At 39.6% G+C, this 16,742-nt stretch overlaps 2 protein-coding genes across 2 annotated transcripts; both read left to right on the forward strand.

Annotated features, from left to right (window-relative positions):
- Positions 1-6,352: 6,352 nt before the first annotated feature.
- LOC147859052 (1-acyl-sn-glycerol-3-phosphate acyltransferase) lies at positions 6,353-8,235 on the forward strand. Its single transcript, XM_087325287.1, has 3 exons — positions 6,353-6,928; positions 7,141-7,158; positions 7,880-8,235. Exons 1-3 carry the CDS (start codon positions 6,403-6,405, stop codon positions 8,050-8,052), a joined length of 717 nt encoding a protein of 238 aa, XP_087181413.1. The 5' UTR covers positions 6,353-6,402; the 3' UTR covers positions 8,053-8,235.
- A 3,286-nt stretch (positions 8,236-11,521) lies between these two features.
- Positions 11,522-12,266, forward strand: LOC147859053 (uncharacterized). The gene has a single exon (XM_087326148.1). It carries the CDS (start codon positions 11,737-11,739, stop codon positions 12,199-12,201), a length of 465 nt encoding a protein of 154 aa, XP_087182274.1. The 5' UTR covers positions 11,522-11,736; the 3' UTR covers positions 12,202-12,266.
- Positions 12,267-16,742: the final 4,476 nt, after the last annotated feature.

Genomic DNA, 16,742 nt, shown 5'->3' on the forward strand with positions numbered 1-16,742 from the left:
ATTAAGACCATATATAAAAAAACTCTAAGGGATGTGTCGCCATCTTCGGTGAAGGCCCCACAAAAGGACTCAAAGATGCAGTCGAGACCAACAAAGAAAAAGATCACAAAGATGTTAGAGTCCGAATCATCAAGTTCAATAGATGATGAGGAAACTCGGGCCACACCAGGTGCTGAGCTAGCATCAAGTGTTTTGTCTTCTGAGCAGAACAAGATTCGAAGAGAGTTAATGCAAAAGAAACTGGTGAGAAAAGGTTGAAAGTCTTCAATTTGCCTATTATAACACACATTCATAGGCCACTAGTAGATGTTAATGCAGGACGAAGCAACTTGAGATTAGAGAGCCACATAGAATGCATGTTCAAAATCTCAAGAAAAAAATGAAAATAAATCCACATGCCACAGTTGTACCATTTATCGTAATGGTGGATCCTGACGAATGTTCTGCAATTGAGTATTTTGATGTGAGAAATCATGATCAATACAATTACTTTGTAATTGGTGGATCACATTCGGCTGAAGCACGGCGACTACTTGTAAGAGAGCACCCAACCACTTTTTTCTTCAAGTATGCCGAGTGTAAAATATACGTGGGCCTCACAACTGAAGAGGCAAAACTCTTGGCATGGGACCACAACAATGACAACGACTACCAGCAAAAAATGCCATCCATCGAGCGGATAAGGTTCTTCCACCATGAGTACTTGGACGTCAAACAAAAGTTTGGTGTAAAGCTTCACTCCGGACTATGACGTCAATGTCTTTGTGAGGTCGGCATTGTTGTTGATGATAATGTTAAGTCAGATGGTCTTCGTAAGTACGAATCATGGTTTCAACTAGCCTTTAGAGATGGGGAAGTCTGGGACCTTCAAGATCAAAATTTTTCAATGTGGGAGAATAAGGAGGTCAAGGGTCAACGACAAAAAAAAGGTAGAGTAGACCCCCAACTCGAATTGAAATCAGAAGCGGCGAAGAAAATTGACCTGACAATTGAAGAAGCGGATGATGACATGAAGTTGTCTCTGTGGAGAGCAATGCAAGGCATTAAGGATGAACAACTATTGGCGTCAGTGTTGTCAAGGGTTGTGGCCAAAGAATTGAGCCTAGAAGAGATGGTCACTGAGTTCAACAAGTAAGTCTTGTCAAATAGTTAAATGAAACAATTATGGTTTTATATAAAGTTCTAATCTCTATTGGTGATTTCACAGTCATAAGGTATATATGAAGATCCAAGAAGTTATGATGAAACAACTTGCATGTATAACTTGGGAACAAGTGACTGATCAATAACTTGGGATTATCCTTTGATGTCTTCATATAAAACGTTATCTGAGTATTTCATTGCATTCAAGGATTGGGTTAGTATTCGTCTTTATAATAATGATTTGTTAATATGTAAATGTTGTGCATTAATAGTCGATGCCTTATTTTCTCTATTAGAAACCTTGTCGTGGCAAGAAACCAGGAGAAGTCAAGGATATACACGACTTTCCAACATCCTTCCTCGCACATCTCGCGAGAGAGCCAAAAAAGAAAAAGATCATCGCTTAGTCAAGGCGTACGAAATTGAAGAAGATGGCTCCTTCAAAAAATTTAGCCACAAGAAAGATGTTACAAAAGATCTCTACTATAATGTGATTTGTGGCAATATCGTAGAGATTATCTAGAAAGTGCCAAAAAAAGACTATACACTTTTGATTGCAGATATACCTTACGGATTTCAAATGGTTGGATCATCATACGATGATGAACCTTTCATGTTGAAACAATTAGAAAAAATGGTTAGAGATTTTGTTGAGTTAACGACTACATCCTTGTGGAGGATAGTTGTGTTTCATCGCATGGGCCAAGGGTACTCGGCAGCTCAAGTGTTGAGATCTCATTGCCACGACATCGAGAACCTTGCTTGGTAAGGATTATTTATAAGTTTCATTCACCATACTTTTGTTCTTAATTTATTGAATCTATTCTTAACTCACCTATTATTCATTATAGGATAAAACCAACGTGAATATAGGACCGAACTTTTGGTTCGTAAATGCGATTGAGTACATTACGGTTGGTTACTTCGACGAAATAAAGAAACAAAGAATCAAGGAGCAGTCTAATGAAGTTGGAGGTTCAAACCTGCTGGTATATCCAACAGTCACACGCAAATTGCAAGATGTCACCACGACAGAACGGGGACTTGTCAACCCATACCAAAAACCTCAACGACTTATGATGCGCTTGATTGAAATGTTCTCGAACAAAGGAGATTGGATATTAGACCTATTTTCTGGCACATGTATCCTTTGAACTAGGTTTAGGTTGCTGATATAATCAATACTGATTCTTGTGGTTGGATAACTGAATCTTCTTGCCCATTTCTTTACAAGTACAACGTTTGCATGTGCATTGAAGCTCTTCAGAAATACTGTAGCATTGGAGGAGGACGAGGAGCAGATTATATTTATAAATATGAGGATTAAGGCCTTGTGGGAATGCCCAGACCAGGACGAGGAGGTCGGTGCAAAGCACATCGCTGATACGGAACGGTTTCAACTGGCTTCCCGAGATCCTATTCCTCCGTCAGCTGGGGAACCGGGGGAGCTAATTGAGCTTGATGAAGAGTTTACAAAAGATCTTACGGTTGCTCGACTAATAGGGGAAGACAATGCATAGATAGCTTATGAAACTTCTCTAAGGGAAGATGACAATAATGACGTTGATGATTTGATTGCTATGTAATAGACTGTTTTTTTGATGAAGTGTAAACTTATGAATTCCAAGTTCTAATATCAATTTTGGGTTCTTCCATTCGTGTAGACCATTGTTTACATTGTTCTATATGTTTCAATTATATTCCTATACACCTAGTTTGTTGACCGATGACTTCGGAAAGTTAAAGCTATATGAATGTTATTCAATTATTGCGTAAGGGAACCTTATTTAACCTTAACCGTGATTTCGCGCATAAATTGTTGACTCTAATATGGAGAAACATGATTTACTTAAACTTAAGCCTAATTTTGCGCATCTATTGTTGTCTCTAATATGGAGAAACATGAATTACTTAACCTTAAGCCTGATTCTGAGCATCTGAGAAACATGACTTATTGATAGGGACAATCTCCAGGTCAAAGTTTACTTGAACATATTATCCCCATTGCCATGTGTTGCACACAAACATGTGGAGATTGTCAGTTTGGAGACTTTCAAGACTGTCGATGTTGGTGATGTGAATGGTCATCGAGACTACCAAAGTGGTTAATTGAGATTGTGTCTAATATATAATTGTCCATATATTATGGTTCTTTGTCTTCTATTGTTGGTTAGAATGGATAGTGTGTTCACAATTATCAAACTATTATGTTTGTTTGTCTTCCATTGCTGCTTACTTTGGGTAGTGTGTTGATAATGATCGATGCTACACTGTCCCATTAGTTGCACAACCTTGGAGTAACACCTCTCATCAATATCTACATGTTTCATACACTTGTAGTTTAACTAGCGTTATCATTCGAAGTTCGATCTCATGAGAATCACCTAAGGATTAGATTGCATCAACTTTAAACACAAGTATTGAAAGCTTTAATAACTTTGTTTTTTCAATCACATTATCCTAAGGTTCACTATCTTACATTAAGAACAATTATATAGATACGAGTATGGGTCAAAATCTTAATTATAACTCATTTTATTAACATGGATACAATTACACCTCATATTTTTGCTAGACTTAGCAAACAAATATAACTCTTTGTTGAGCGGGCAAGCTCCATTGGATCCAGATCGGCCGAATAAGCCAGAGCGGGATCAATATCCGGATATATCGGTATCCGGAACCTAGAGCTGGACCAAAGAACCGGATCGTACTCTGGAATAGTGAGAACCGGTTGGCCGTTGGAGCCTACGGTCCGATGCTAGTATGTAGGCATATTCCTTGGAGTTAGTGTCAGTCGCACGTATGAGCATTGAAGTACATGTCAGTACTTCTATCAATCCTTTTAAGGACTTGTATAATTTAAAGTGTTCTGTAGTACATTTGTATGTACAGAGTGTTATTATTACGAATTGAGTTTATGTTATTCTGCTCTCTCTCTCTCCCGTGTACTGTGCGTTCTTAAGCTTCCATTAAACCTTCATTTCTGTTTTAGTGTTGTTATCCGGTTGAGCCGGTTTATCTAAGCTTCCGCATATTAACTTTTACATGGTATCTGAGCGCGAGGGTTGGGAATCCTCAACAGCCAACGAGTGACACTCACAGACAAACCCTAACGCCCAATAAAAAACAAGAAGGAAGATATTAACAGAAGCATGGCGAGCTCGACCGAAGCAACTATGCGTCCAAGTAGTATAAAATGCACAAGTACCTGTTGGGGCACGGATACTGGAGCTACGTGGAAGGAGCAAATGAAGCAGCGCCGGATTCGGCACACAAGGACTTCTCGGTATGGGAGCAAGGAGTGAACATGGTGTTGTACTACCTCACGTCCTGTGTGCATGACCAGATGCTTGGCTACATCAGAGATGCAAAGTCACTGAAGGAGGCCTGGGAAAATCTCCGGAAGATTTTCACCGCAAGTACCACGACTCAGAAGTTGCAGCTCCGGCAAGAGCTCAACAGTATCCGGCAACGGGACATGTCTATCACCGACTACACCACCAAGATCAAGGAGATTTGTGACTTGCTCGAGCCCATCAACATGATGGCGGATGAAGACAAGATGGTCCAGATCTACCTCGGTTGTCTAGCACACCAGTACGGGCCAATCCGGACGACAATTTGCACCCGGGAGAAGCTACCATCCTTCTTTGACCTGCAATTGATGCTCATGGTCGAAGAAAACCACGCGAGTGGGTCAAGGGTCAGATCAAAGAATGACAGTGGTTTCTCCTTGTGCAAATAGCCATCCAAATCGGCCTGTACCTTTGTGCTAGACCACCGAGGCAGATCTGTACCATCTCATCTTCGCCCACCGTCATATTGATGGACCCTAGGGCATCACAAATCTCCTTGATTTTGGTGGTGTAGTCGGTCACCATCATATCCCTCTGTCGGATATTATTGAGCTCTTGTCAGAGGTTCAACTTCCGGGCTGTGGTACTTGTGGTGAAAATCTTCTTCAAGTTTTCCCAGGCCTCCTTCAACGTCTTCGCATCTCGAATGTAACCCAACATTTGGTCGTGCACACATGATGCAATGCAGTACAAGATTCAGCTTGCTACTTGCTCCCACACTGGAAAATCCTTGTGCGCCGAATTTGGTGCTACTTCCTTTACACCTTCCTCATAGCTCCAGTAATCGTGCCCAAGCTAGTATTGGTGCATCTTGTAGGACCAAGATGCGTAGTTGCTCCGGTCGAGGTTTTCGGTTGGAAGCGAGCTGGTCATGCTTCTGTTCATTTTCTTCTTCTTGTTTGTTCTTACCGGGGTCTAGGGTTTGTCTGTGCTACAACTCTCGTCGGTAGTAGAGGATTCTCAACCCTCGCGCTCTGATACCATGCGAAGATTAGCGTGCGGATGCTAAAAACAGACACAACCGACTCAGTCGGACAACAATAGAAAACTCAGAGAACAACGGAGAACACACAGAGCATAAAGAGTACGAGAGAGAGAGAGAGAGAGAGAGAGAGAGAGAGAGAGAGAGAGAGAGAGAGAGAGAGAGAGAGAGAACAGAACATTGAAAACTCGATTTCAAAAAATAACACTTTGTACATACAAATGTGCTTAGTGAGCACTTTTATAGAAGTCCATAAAGGACGGTTAGAAATACGGTCAAGTACTTAAAGGCTCATAACTGAGCTACTGACACTAACTTCTAGGAATATAACTTCCTGGTAATATAGGATCGTAAGCCTCTAACAGCCTACTTGCTTAGAGGCTTACCTGCTCCGCACGGATCTGCTCACCGATCCGGCTTCCGATCCGATCTGGGCCTAGTCGATTGGTCTTCACCAGATCCGGCTCTCGACTTGTCCAGCCGATCCTGACCCACGTTGAGCTTGCTCGCTCAACAGCAGATCACACATGCCCTTGGTTGAGCGACATGTACCGTTCGTTCCCGCGATTCCCTCCCTTGCCCACTTTAATATGTATTTGGTAGTAGTTAGACACCCTCACACCAGGGTCCAACATATGTACGTACGTATGTATGTATGTCTGTATGTATAGGCTCCAGAATATATACATATGTATGGTATGTATGTATAGGCTCCAGAATATATACATATGTATGGTATGTATGTATAGGCTCCATAATATATACATATGTATGGTATGTATGTGATCGAAAAAGAAAGAAGAAGAAGAGAGACAAATGAGTGTGGTGTGTGTGGATGATGATGATGGTGATGATATGAGTACATATTGAAAGAGTGGAGTGGAGTGGAGTGGAGTGGAGTGGAGTACATATGTATGTATGGCAGTGGCCAAAGGGGCAGCAGCAATCTCAATCTCTCCAGGATGCGGGATCTTCTTGTTGAAGGACAGAAGAAGAAGAAGAAGAGGAAATGGAGATGGAGATGGAGATGGAGATGGAGATGGGTGGTGGTGCCCAAACATGTGCAGACTTAGAGAGGAAGGGGGAAGGAGGAGGAGGAGGAGGAGAAATGGTTATGGTGGCAAATGCAGAGGAGTGGTGGTGGTGGCTCATCATCATCATCTAACGGAAGGAGGAGGAGGTATGGGCTTTGATGCCTTCTTCTTTCTCTTGAACAACGTCAACGTGTTGGTGGATCCATGGGCCCCCAACAGCATGGACATGGATCCTTCTTCTTCTTCTTCTTCTTCTTCTTCTTCTTCTGCTTCTTCTGTGGCATCTCAGCTGTTTGCCGCCTCGCTCTTCCCTTACCTGGCCTTCCTCTTCCACATCACACGCTCCAAAACGGCTCCCAAGCTCACCCTCTTTGGCTTCTACTTCCTGCTTGCCTTCGTCTTCGCCACCAGTAAGTCCTCAATTCCTTTCCTTTTTTCTTTTCCTCCCTCCCTCTTGTCTCTTCTTAAATCTGTCTCTACTCAATTAACCTTAAATGTTTCTTCTTCTTCTTCTTCTTCTTCTTCTTGTGTCTTGCAAATCGGCTCTAAATGGATGGATGGATGGATGGATGCATACCAACAAAAAATCAATGGCCTTCAATCATCCTGCCTCTTTATCTAGTTCCTGCTGGTATCTATGGTAAGTATGTAAACCCCATCCCCATCCCCCTCATCCATTTCCGCTCTCCTCCCCCAATTATTGTGACCACGTTTTATCTCAAGCTTTATCAGTCTTGTCGCTCTCTCCACGCTTTTGGTAGCGACTGCATCTTCTTAAAACCCACGGTTTTTGGGTTTTAAGAATTCGTGGCACTACATCAATCTCAAAATGCTGCATATGAACTGCCACACACTTACTTATCAAAACAGAACAAAACAAAACATGAACACACATGACTGATGCGACAGACAGACAGACAGACAGACAGCCGTAAAAACAAAACAAAAAAACTGGCACCTTTGAAAAACAAAAGTGTATGCTTCAACATTCGAAGAGAAAGAGCGCACAGATCAGATCAGATCAGATCGAGAGGAAGTATGAGAACTGTGGATTAGAGCCAATGTTAGTTAGTTAGTTAGTTAGTTAGTTAGTGTCACATGAGTCTCCAACTTACTACTTTATTTGAATGTGAACTTGTCTGTAAAAACAAAAGAAGAAAAACAATGTGAGCTGTAGATAGATCGTATCTATGCTAGTGTTACCTGAGTTTCAAACTTACTACTTTATGGATGTGAACTTGCTCTTCATTTTGCAATTTAAGGGTTCCACTTCATTTGGTTGTGTTCATTTCCTTGCTTCTTCCTCATTTTCATGATATTGTCTCCTTCTTACCTGTTATTGTCTTCATCTACTTGTGCAGCAAAGATAAGATATGGAACTTCCCTTGCAAATGTGGATTGGCTTCATGGGGGTGCTGAGTCTCTGCTGACATTAACAAATCTTTTCATTGTGCTTGGTTTAAGAAAAGCTCTACGCGAGCCTAATGAGGTAACAGAACAAAGCCATGATGTTATTGAAGATGAAAAGATATAGTGAGATATTTAATTCTGGCGCGCCCTCTCATATGGAAGAAATTGCTGCTTTCCATTTGTTACCTGTTATTTTAGCACCCAATGATGCAAATGGCATAACACTGTTGTATGCTATAGACATATATTCCCTAAGTAGCAACATATTTCAACTGTCACCAATCAAAATTTGGCCATTGTTCAATAATTTTATCGCATTTCTTCCTGGAACCCAATTGAGGGTGCGTCTTCTTGATTTATATAATGAATGATGGCAGAAATTGTAGATGCAAATCTAGCAACTCAAGAAATATTGTGATTATTGATGAAATATACCATGCTATTTGCTCCCTCAAGAATGGGTTATTGTGATGAAATTTGCTCCCTCAAGAATGGGTTATTGTGATTATTTTCCACGTTACCATGAGAAGGTGTTCCTTCCCAATGGACTCTTCAAATTTGCAAGCTAATAAAAAACGAGAAGCACAAAGGGTGTGAATAAAACTCCTCAAACGGCTGGTGCAATTTATTTTCCTTATCAGTAACATATGCCTTTTTTACACACGATCAAGGCTACCATCGAAAGGCCCGAACTCCAAACAATCCATGTTGAATAAACTAGTCATCAACACCAAGTTACTCATGCTTATCCAAGCAATTATTTGGTGCTTTTATGTGTTGTAATGTATTACAAATGCAGTTGAGGCCCCAAATTATGTGAGGTGAAGTACATTGGTAAGATGATTTGAATTGATGTACTAGATCAATGTAGTAACTACATTATAATGAATTATGTGCTCAACCATGCTAAGAAAGAATCTTTGAATTCTCAATATATCGAAATGCTATAATGATAAGAATAATTTTAATTTGACTGTTTACTTTAAAAGTGAATTTGTCTCTCAAGTCTAGTATGTGTGAGTTATATAGCAAGAGAAGCATTTGATCAAGTATACTAATCCATTGAAAGATAATACTCTAACTTCATTGTGTCGTCCAAAATGAGTTGTATGAGGTGATAACATGTAAGATAAGAACACATCGTTGACCAAGACTATTGATGGCCAATGCTTTATAGTTGGTAGGGTACACAACCTACCTATACACAAGCATGACACAACCCCCTAGTTCGTAATATTTGCGTATGTTCAATTTAGTAGATCTATGTGAACGTTTGCGTATGATACATGATATTAGTTTCCCTTATTTTTTTCCTTTTGGGTTTCTGTTTTATATATGTGCCGCAAACTGAAGTTTGAGGAGGACAAAATGAAGAAGACAAGCAACCTCTACCTACGGCCCTCCATCGGACATCCTTATTACTCACAACCGCCCTCCATCCATCGTCACCTACTGCCCTCCATCCTGATTCCTTGCAATCGCCTTCCATCCATCCTCACCCGCCTACGGCCTTACCAATTTTTCCTTTTTGATTCTTCTTTAAAGGTACTTACAATTACTTGTAGTTCCATATATCTCAGATTTTGCTTATGCTTGGTTCTTTCTATCTCAGATTCTCAAGTTAGTAGGCTTGCTTGTAGGCAGTTATAAGCTGATGTAAAATCCTAATATTTAGATATAATGTTGAAGTGTGTGATTCAATAAGATTGTGAGTTAAAGTCTTCAATAATGGGTTTGATTTGCTTTCATTGTAAAATTGTGTCATAAAACTCACTCGAAACAATGCAAAATTCTGATTTGAATACAACTTAAGTTTCTCTCTTCTTTCATAAGGAAGAGAGTTATTGGCTTATATTGAATAAGAAGGCGACACAGCTAACCTAATGAATTTTGGGTATCTATGCATATAGCATTTGTTTTATCATCTCTACCAAGTATATCCAAATTAATAATTAGTGTCCCATTTTGAAATTGATGCTATCAATGAGAACTTCTATCTTGGGAGGAGAAAGATTAATGTGACACTAATTATTAATTTGGATATATTTAGTAGAGATGATCAAACAAATGCTATGCATAGATACATTGTTTCTTAATTGCATGATTGTATTTACTTGTTAGAATGCTAATTATTAGAATGCTTGGTTCTTTCTATCTCAAGATAGTAAGCTCGCTTGTTATAGGCTGATGTATGCAAAGGGAATCCAATTTGGGGTCAAAATACATCATATACGCTATTGAAAATTTGAATGTGCATTGTGTTTTTTTCTTATGTTTTGTTTTATTTTTCACATCAATGTGATTATAGTTTTATGAAATCACTTCCTAAATTGCTAATGTATACATCAATGCGATTGTTGTTTTATGAAATCACTTCCTAAATTGCTAATGTATACATCAATGTGATTCTAGTATGGGTAAACAAAAGAGTTTTTTATGGGATCATATTATTGTGGTGAAAAGAAATGACAAAGGAATGCATGTAAATGAATGCAAACATTGCAAGCATGTATTTGTTGGTGGTCCACACAGAATTAAAGCACATCTATTGGCGTTTAAAGGACAAGGACTTGATCAATGCCGCAATGTGGCTGGACCAATAAAAGATGAAATAAGAAAATTGATATCGGATGTTGATGCCCATGAAATTCCTTATGCTAATGAAAATTGTATTATGGAAAATGAGAATAATGTGGATGTAAGTACTTCTAATGCAAATGTTACGCTATCTACTTGTACATCTATAAATGAAAGGTCGTCTTCATCATGTAAAAAGAGGGTAATTGAGAATAGTGGTGGATCCCTACAAATGTCTTGGCAAAAAAATTTGAATAAAATTATAGATTAATCAGTGAGAATGTTCGTTTTTGTAGAGGATATTCCACATCTAAAGGTTGATAGCTCATTTTTTCATGACAAGCTTCAAGAAACTGCAAAGGTTGGTCCTTCATATAAGCCACCAAGTTCTTTCCAATTTAGAAAGAGACATCTAGACGAAGAAGTGAAATATGTTGAAGATAAACTTTCATGCATTAAAGATAAATAGAAGTATGGATGCACTATAGTCAGTGACGGTTGGTGAAATACTAGAAATAGGCCAACAATTAATGTTCTGGCTTCATCAATGTTTGGTTCAGTGTTTTTAAGATTTAGAGTATATATTTAATATTCTAAAATCTATCATTCTTGAAATTGGCCCAACAAGTGTTGTGCAAGTATATATAGATAATGCATCAAATTGTGGGGTAGTAGGACATATGATAGAGAAAGAGTGGCCCATGAATTTTTTTACTAAATGCACATGTCATTGTCTTGATTTGTTGTTTGAGGATATTGGAAAATGTGCTTGCGTTAATGATGCTTTGAGATTAGCTTTGAAGTTTGCTGTGTTTATCACAAGAAAGCTATATGTGCTTGTAATGTTTCGCAAGTTTAATAAAAAGGAATTGTTGAAGCCTTCTACTACTAGGTTTGCTTATAGTTTCATTGTGCTATCAAATTTATTGGATGATAGAGTGTATAGTGGCTTAAGATGGATAGTAGTTAGTGAAGAATGGTGTCAATGGAACAAATGATAAAATAAATAAATAAAATGCAAGGAATTTAGAACATGTTGCTTGATGAAATTAGAGGATTATGCATAGATAGATGCACATGTTACATTCACCACTACATGCAATTGGATATCTCTTACATCCAATTTGGTGGGAAAATGCTCAAGTTTTTGATAATGTGGTGAATGCTAGTTGGATAGACACCATTATGCGATATGCAAATGGTGACGTTAAGATGCAAGGTATTTTACTAGATGAGTATCATACTTATAAAACAAGAGAAGGGTATTTTACAAATTCCACTGTCAAATGATCCTACTACAATGAAAGATGTTGTTAAGTGTTGGGAATTATTTGGAGGAGAAACCCCAAATTTAAGTAAACTTGCGATTCGAGTGCTTTCTCAAGGTACATGTGCATCTCCATGTGAGAGAAATTGGAGTACCTTTTCATCGATACACACTAAGAGGAGAAATAGGTTGAGTCATGATCACATAGAAAAGCTAGTATACTTGCATACAAACCATCGTCTATTAAAGAAAATCAAAGAAAGAGATTCAACTCGCATGGAAGTGACTTTGGATATGATTAATGAAGACGATGATGATGATAGGCTTTTGCTATTGCAAAGGCAACATGCAACTATTGTTAATGAGGATTTTGAAGATCATGATGATGATGGGCAATATGTTGACATTGACAATGCAACTCAAGAATAGGGAGAGGAGATTAAATTTTAGTACTATGAATTTAGAGCGACTTTCTAGGTTACTGTTCATGTTTGAACTTTAGATGATTTTTAGTTCATGTTTATAACTTTAGATGCTACTTTCTTAGTTTTCAATGAATTTATGGTCTTGACTTTTGTCTATAATTTTTTTTTCATATTTAAAAAAAATAGAATAATAAATAAATATAAATATAGACGAATGGATTTCACTGATACTTGGAGCCCTTTCACGTATGAGTATGACACGAATGGGAAGTATGGCACGAACTATACACCACCCTAGAAGCCTCCCTCAAATGGTATGCTCTCCATACACATACAACTTTCTTTCATGTTTCCATGCTAGAATTCTCTTTTCTTGTTGTGAAAGTAGTGTATATATGACAAAGGAAACTCCTCATAAGAAAAGGTGCCGACAAAGCTTCGTTGTGAAATTTGGTAAATTAAATTTCCCTTTAGCTACTATACTTGTGATAGTTAATGTAGACCATCTAATAAGAACAAAACTCTCAAACTCTAATTGTATCATAGACCCCAACAACTATATGTAATGGGGATGATAAATGTCTAAACACTGGGACATTTGAAACAAGTAATATGTCGCATTCCTTTATTGATAAATACGTGAGATGTCAAGAATTATCAAATTTGAACAAACTTTCAAGAATCTATCATGCATGCACACGATTTTTAAAAACTACAAGGAAAAAACGCTCGGCCACAACCGAGGCTTAAACACTCAATGGAAGAACAAAGAAATTGAAATGGAGATTAATACGCTTACATAGACGATAGAGAGGACACGAGATGTTTACATGGAAAACCTGTTAAGAATTAGGTAAGTAATTAAGCAAGGGTTAATTAGTACCTAATTATGTGATTAGTTGATAAGCGGAAGATTATGTGATATGTGTGTGTATGGGTATGAGAGGAAGAGAGAGAGAGAGAGATACACTTATGCACAACACAAGATGGGGGATGAGTAACTATGTTAAATTAGCATTATCATCATCAAAATACAAAAATACCCACAATGAGGTATATATACATCTCATGTGCAAAGGTGCACATGTGTAAGTAGAATATAGGTACTAATGTGTAAGTCCTATATTAAATGTACTTGGGAGTGGAGGATCTACAATATCCCACTTAAGTACAAGGTCCTATTTAAGGTGTTATAGTCAACACTTCTAACTAGATTCTATCTAGGTAACTACGAAGTTACATGGTTGACTAACTAACTAAACTAAGTTGAGCTTGATCTCTCAAAAAAACCCTAATAGGGAAAAACCACGGGAGCCCACAGACTCCAACTATCTCTATGAGAAGAGGATACGATGCGAGACTCACAGGCAACGACCTCGAGCTCTATGTCTTCACCAACCGACGGTTACAACAGTAAAGCTTTCTATCTCTCTCTCTCTCATGTTCTCACTTGTCTCTATACAACAACACTAATAAGTGATTGCCCTAAGTCATATTTATACTTATATGACTTTAGGACTATTTACATATATGGCAATGACATGCACTCTAGAAACATATTTACAAATATGTCCCTCGATCCGGTTCACACCAGATCCATCCGAATACCTTTCGGATCTGTATGATCCGGTTCCTTCGGTTCTCATCCGGATCCCATCCGGAGGGACTGAATTCCCAACAAGCTTCCCCTTCACTCTAGCATGGGATGTCTTGTCAATCCGATCCGTCTCCTGCACACATCTAGCTTATCAGTTGATAGCACCTTGGTTAGCATGTCGGACCCGTTCTCCTCCGTATGGATCTTCGTCAGTAAGAACTCCTTATCTTCTGCCTTCTCCCAGAGCCAATGATATCTCCTCTAGATGTGCTTGGTCCGTGAATGGTAGGTCACGTTCTTTGCGAGGTGGATGACACTCTGATTGTCGCAGTAGAGCCGGATTCCTCCTGTCGGATCCCTAACTCTCCGATGAAGTCCTTCATCCATATTACCTCTTTACCAGTTTCCACGACCGCCATGTACTCCGCGTGACTGTTGTTGATAGTGCAACGGACTTTGGGAGCCTCGACTGCCACGATAGGGCTCCCCCTGCAAAAGTCATGACATATCCGTATGTAGATTTGTTGGTATCCGCATCAGCCAACATATCTGAATCCGTGAATTCGTCAAGTTGGGGTTTTCCTCGGAGTCACATACTCGAGGTGCCTTTCAAGTACCGGAGTATCCACTTGACCATTGTCCAGTGTTCTTTTCCTAGATTGCTCATGAACCGGCCGACCACTCCGATTGCATATCCGATATCCAGCCGGGTACACACCATTGCGTACATCAAGCTTTCGATGGTGGAGGCATATGGTACGTTTATAATCTCTTACTTCTCCGTCTTTTTCTTCAGACTTTGTTTTTCAGACAACTTGCAATTTACCGGAAGTGTCGATCTGACCGGCTTCGCATCCATCATGCTGAACCATTGGAGCACCTTCTTCATGTACTTCTCTTGTGATAACCACAATAACTTCTTCGTCCGGTCTCAGACTATGTGCATCCTCAATATATGTCTCGCAGGACCCAAATCTTTCATTGAGAAGATTCCCGGTTTTTTTTTTTCCAAAAACAGATTCCCGATTTTGGTTCGGTCCGATCCGACGATCAACATGTCATCGTGTTTGCCGCTTATCCCAATATGATTTAGGCAGGTTATTTTCATTCATCATCACCCTTGCTACCTCTAATATGTGTTGATTCTTACGTTCGGCTACTTCATTTTGTTGAGGTGTGTTTCGGTAGGTAAATTCTCGTCAAATTCCTTCCTTTCGAAGATAGGCTGTAAATTCGTCTGAGAAGTACTCCTTTCCTCCATTTTGACCAAAGGCATCGAACATGCCGCCCAATTGCCTTTTCGTTTTCATTTAAAAATTTCTTGAAGTGTGAGAACACTTCACTCTTTTGCCGCATAGAATAAATCTAGATGTGCCTGGAGAAGTCGTCAATGAATGTGACGTAGTATCGACATCCACTGAATGTGGTCGTTTGAGTCAGTCCCCATACATCTGAATGTAGTACATCCAAGATCCCTTTGCTTACATTCCTCTCTTTTGGGAACGGTTATCGATGTTGCTTGCCGAATTGGCAAGCTTCGCACACTCCAACAATCTCCTTCAAAATCTCTATAAAAGTCGGGATTCTGATGACGACTCCTTTTGACTGCATGCCCTTGAGATTTTGGAGATTGATGTGGCCGATTCTTTTGTGCCACACTTCCAAGTCAGTGTCGACTTTGAGGCCTTTCGCGAACATAGTTGTCTTCACCTCGTTCGAATCGAGGATGACGATTCGACCTTCTCTTTGACTTCGAGCAACAAGTCAACCATCTTTTTGAATAAAGCACCCTACGTGATTGAACCGTACTTGCATGCCTTGTTCTACCATCTAGCTGACAGAGACCAAATTTTTCATGATGGACGGGACATGCAAGACGTTCTTGATGTAGGTTCACTTGTCATCGTTCTCAAACGAGACATTTCCAACATGTTGAATGGGGTGAATTGTTCATCCCCAATTTCAACATAGTCGAGTCGATCGGGCTTTCGCAACTCTTGGAACCAATCTTCGTGAGATGTCATGTGATTGGATGCTCCAAAGTCAATAAACCATACATTGTCTAAGGTAGAGGTGCTAGTCGAACTTGATGCCAACATTGAGTGTGCTTTATGCCTCGTTACGAACATTCCCATAGTCGGAATTCATGGCATAGTTCGTGAGTTGTCAGTTGGTTGAAACCGATTCTCGTTTTTTCTTTCGACACTCTTCTTCATAGTAGACGAATTTTCCACATACCCAACTTCGATTGGGTTGTTTTGGGAACTTGATCTGGCACGATGGCTCCCCCTTCTGTCAAACTCCCTTGATGTGTTCCTGGCCTCTTGCCAATGGTGGGAGTTGTGTACTTAGGTTGACTGATGATGTCGACCTCATCCAAATCGGCCTCTGTTTCCTCGGTCGAATCCTCTTCACTCGTCTGATTGGGAGTAGAGCATCTAACCATTTAGCACATTGCACTTTGATCGGACGTGATTTTCTTCAACCAACAGTATCGACTTAAGGTTGAAAAAGGAGGGAGGATTCTTTCTTGCAAGGATGGTTGACCTAATCATGCCGAATCGTGATGCTAAACCACTGAGACAAATCTGAACCATTTCGTCGTCATCGATATTGACGTTGAAAGATCCAAGGGCGTCGCGCAACTCCTTGATATTCAAGGTGTAGTTGGTGACCAACATATCCCTTTGTTGAATATTGTTCAACTCCTGTCGGAGTTGAAGCTTGCATGCAGTCGTGTTGGCTGCAAGGATCTTATTGAGGTTGCCCCAGGCTTCTTTCAACGTTTTTCCCTCTTGAATGTAGCCAAGCATGTTATCATGAACGCACAATGCTAGGCAATACAACACGTGACTCACCGTTGTGTGTGTGTGTGTGACAAAGAGAGAGAGAGAGAGAGAGAGAGAGAGAGAGAGAGAGAGAATTGGAATTAGATTTTTTATCGTCCA

The sequence above is a fragment of the Azolla caroliniana genome, unplaced genomic scaffold, assembly GCF_043228905.1.
Source record: "Azolla caroliniana isolate FFs.n. ecotype wild unplaced genomic scaffold, voAzoCaro1.0.p SCAF_10, whole genome shotgun sequence".
Taxonomy (NCBI): Eukaryota; Viridiplantae; Streptophyta; class Polypodiopsida; order Salviniales; family Salviniaceae; genus Azolla; species Azolla caroliniana.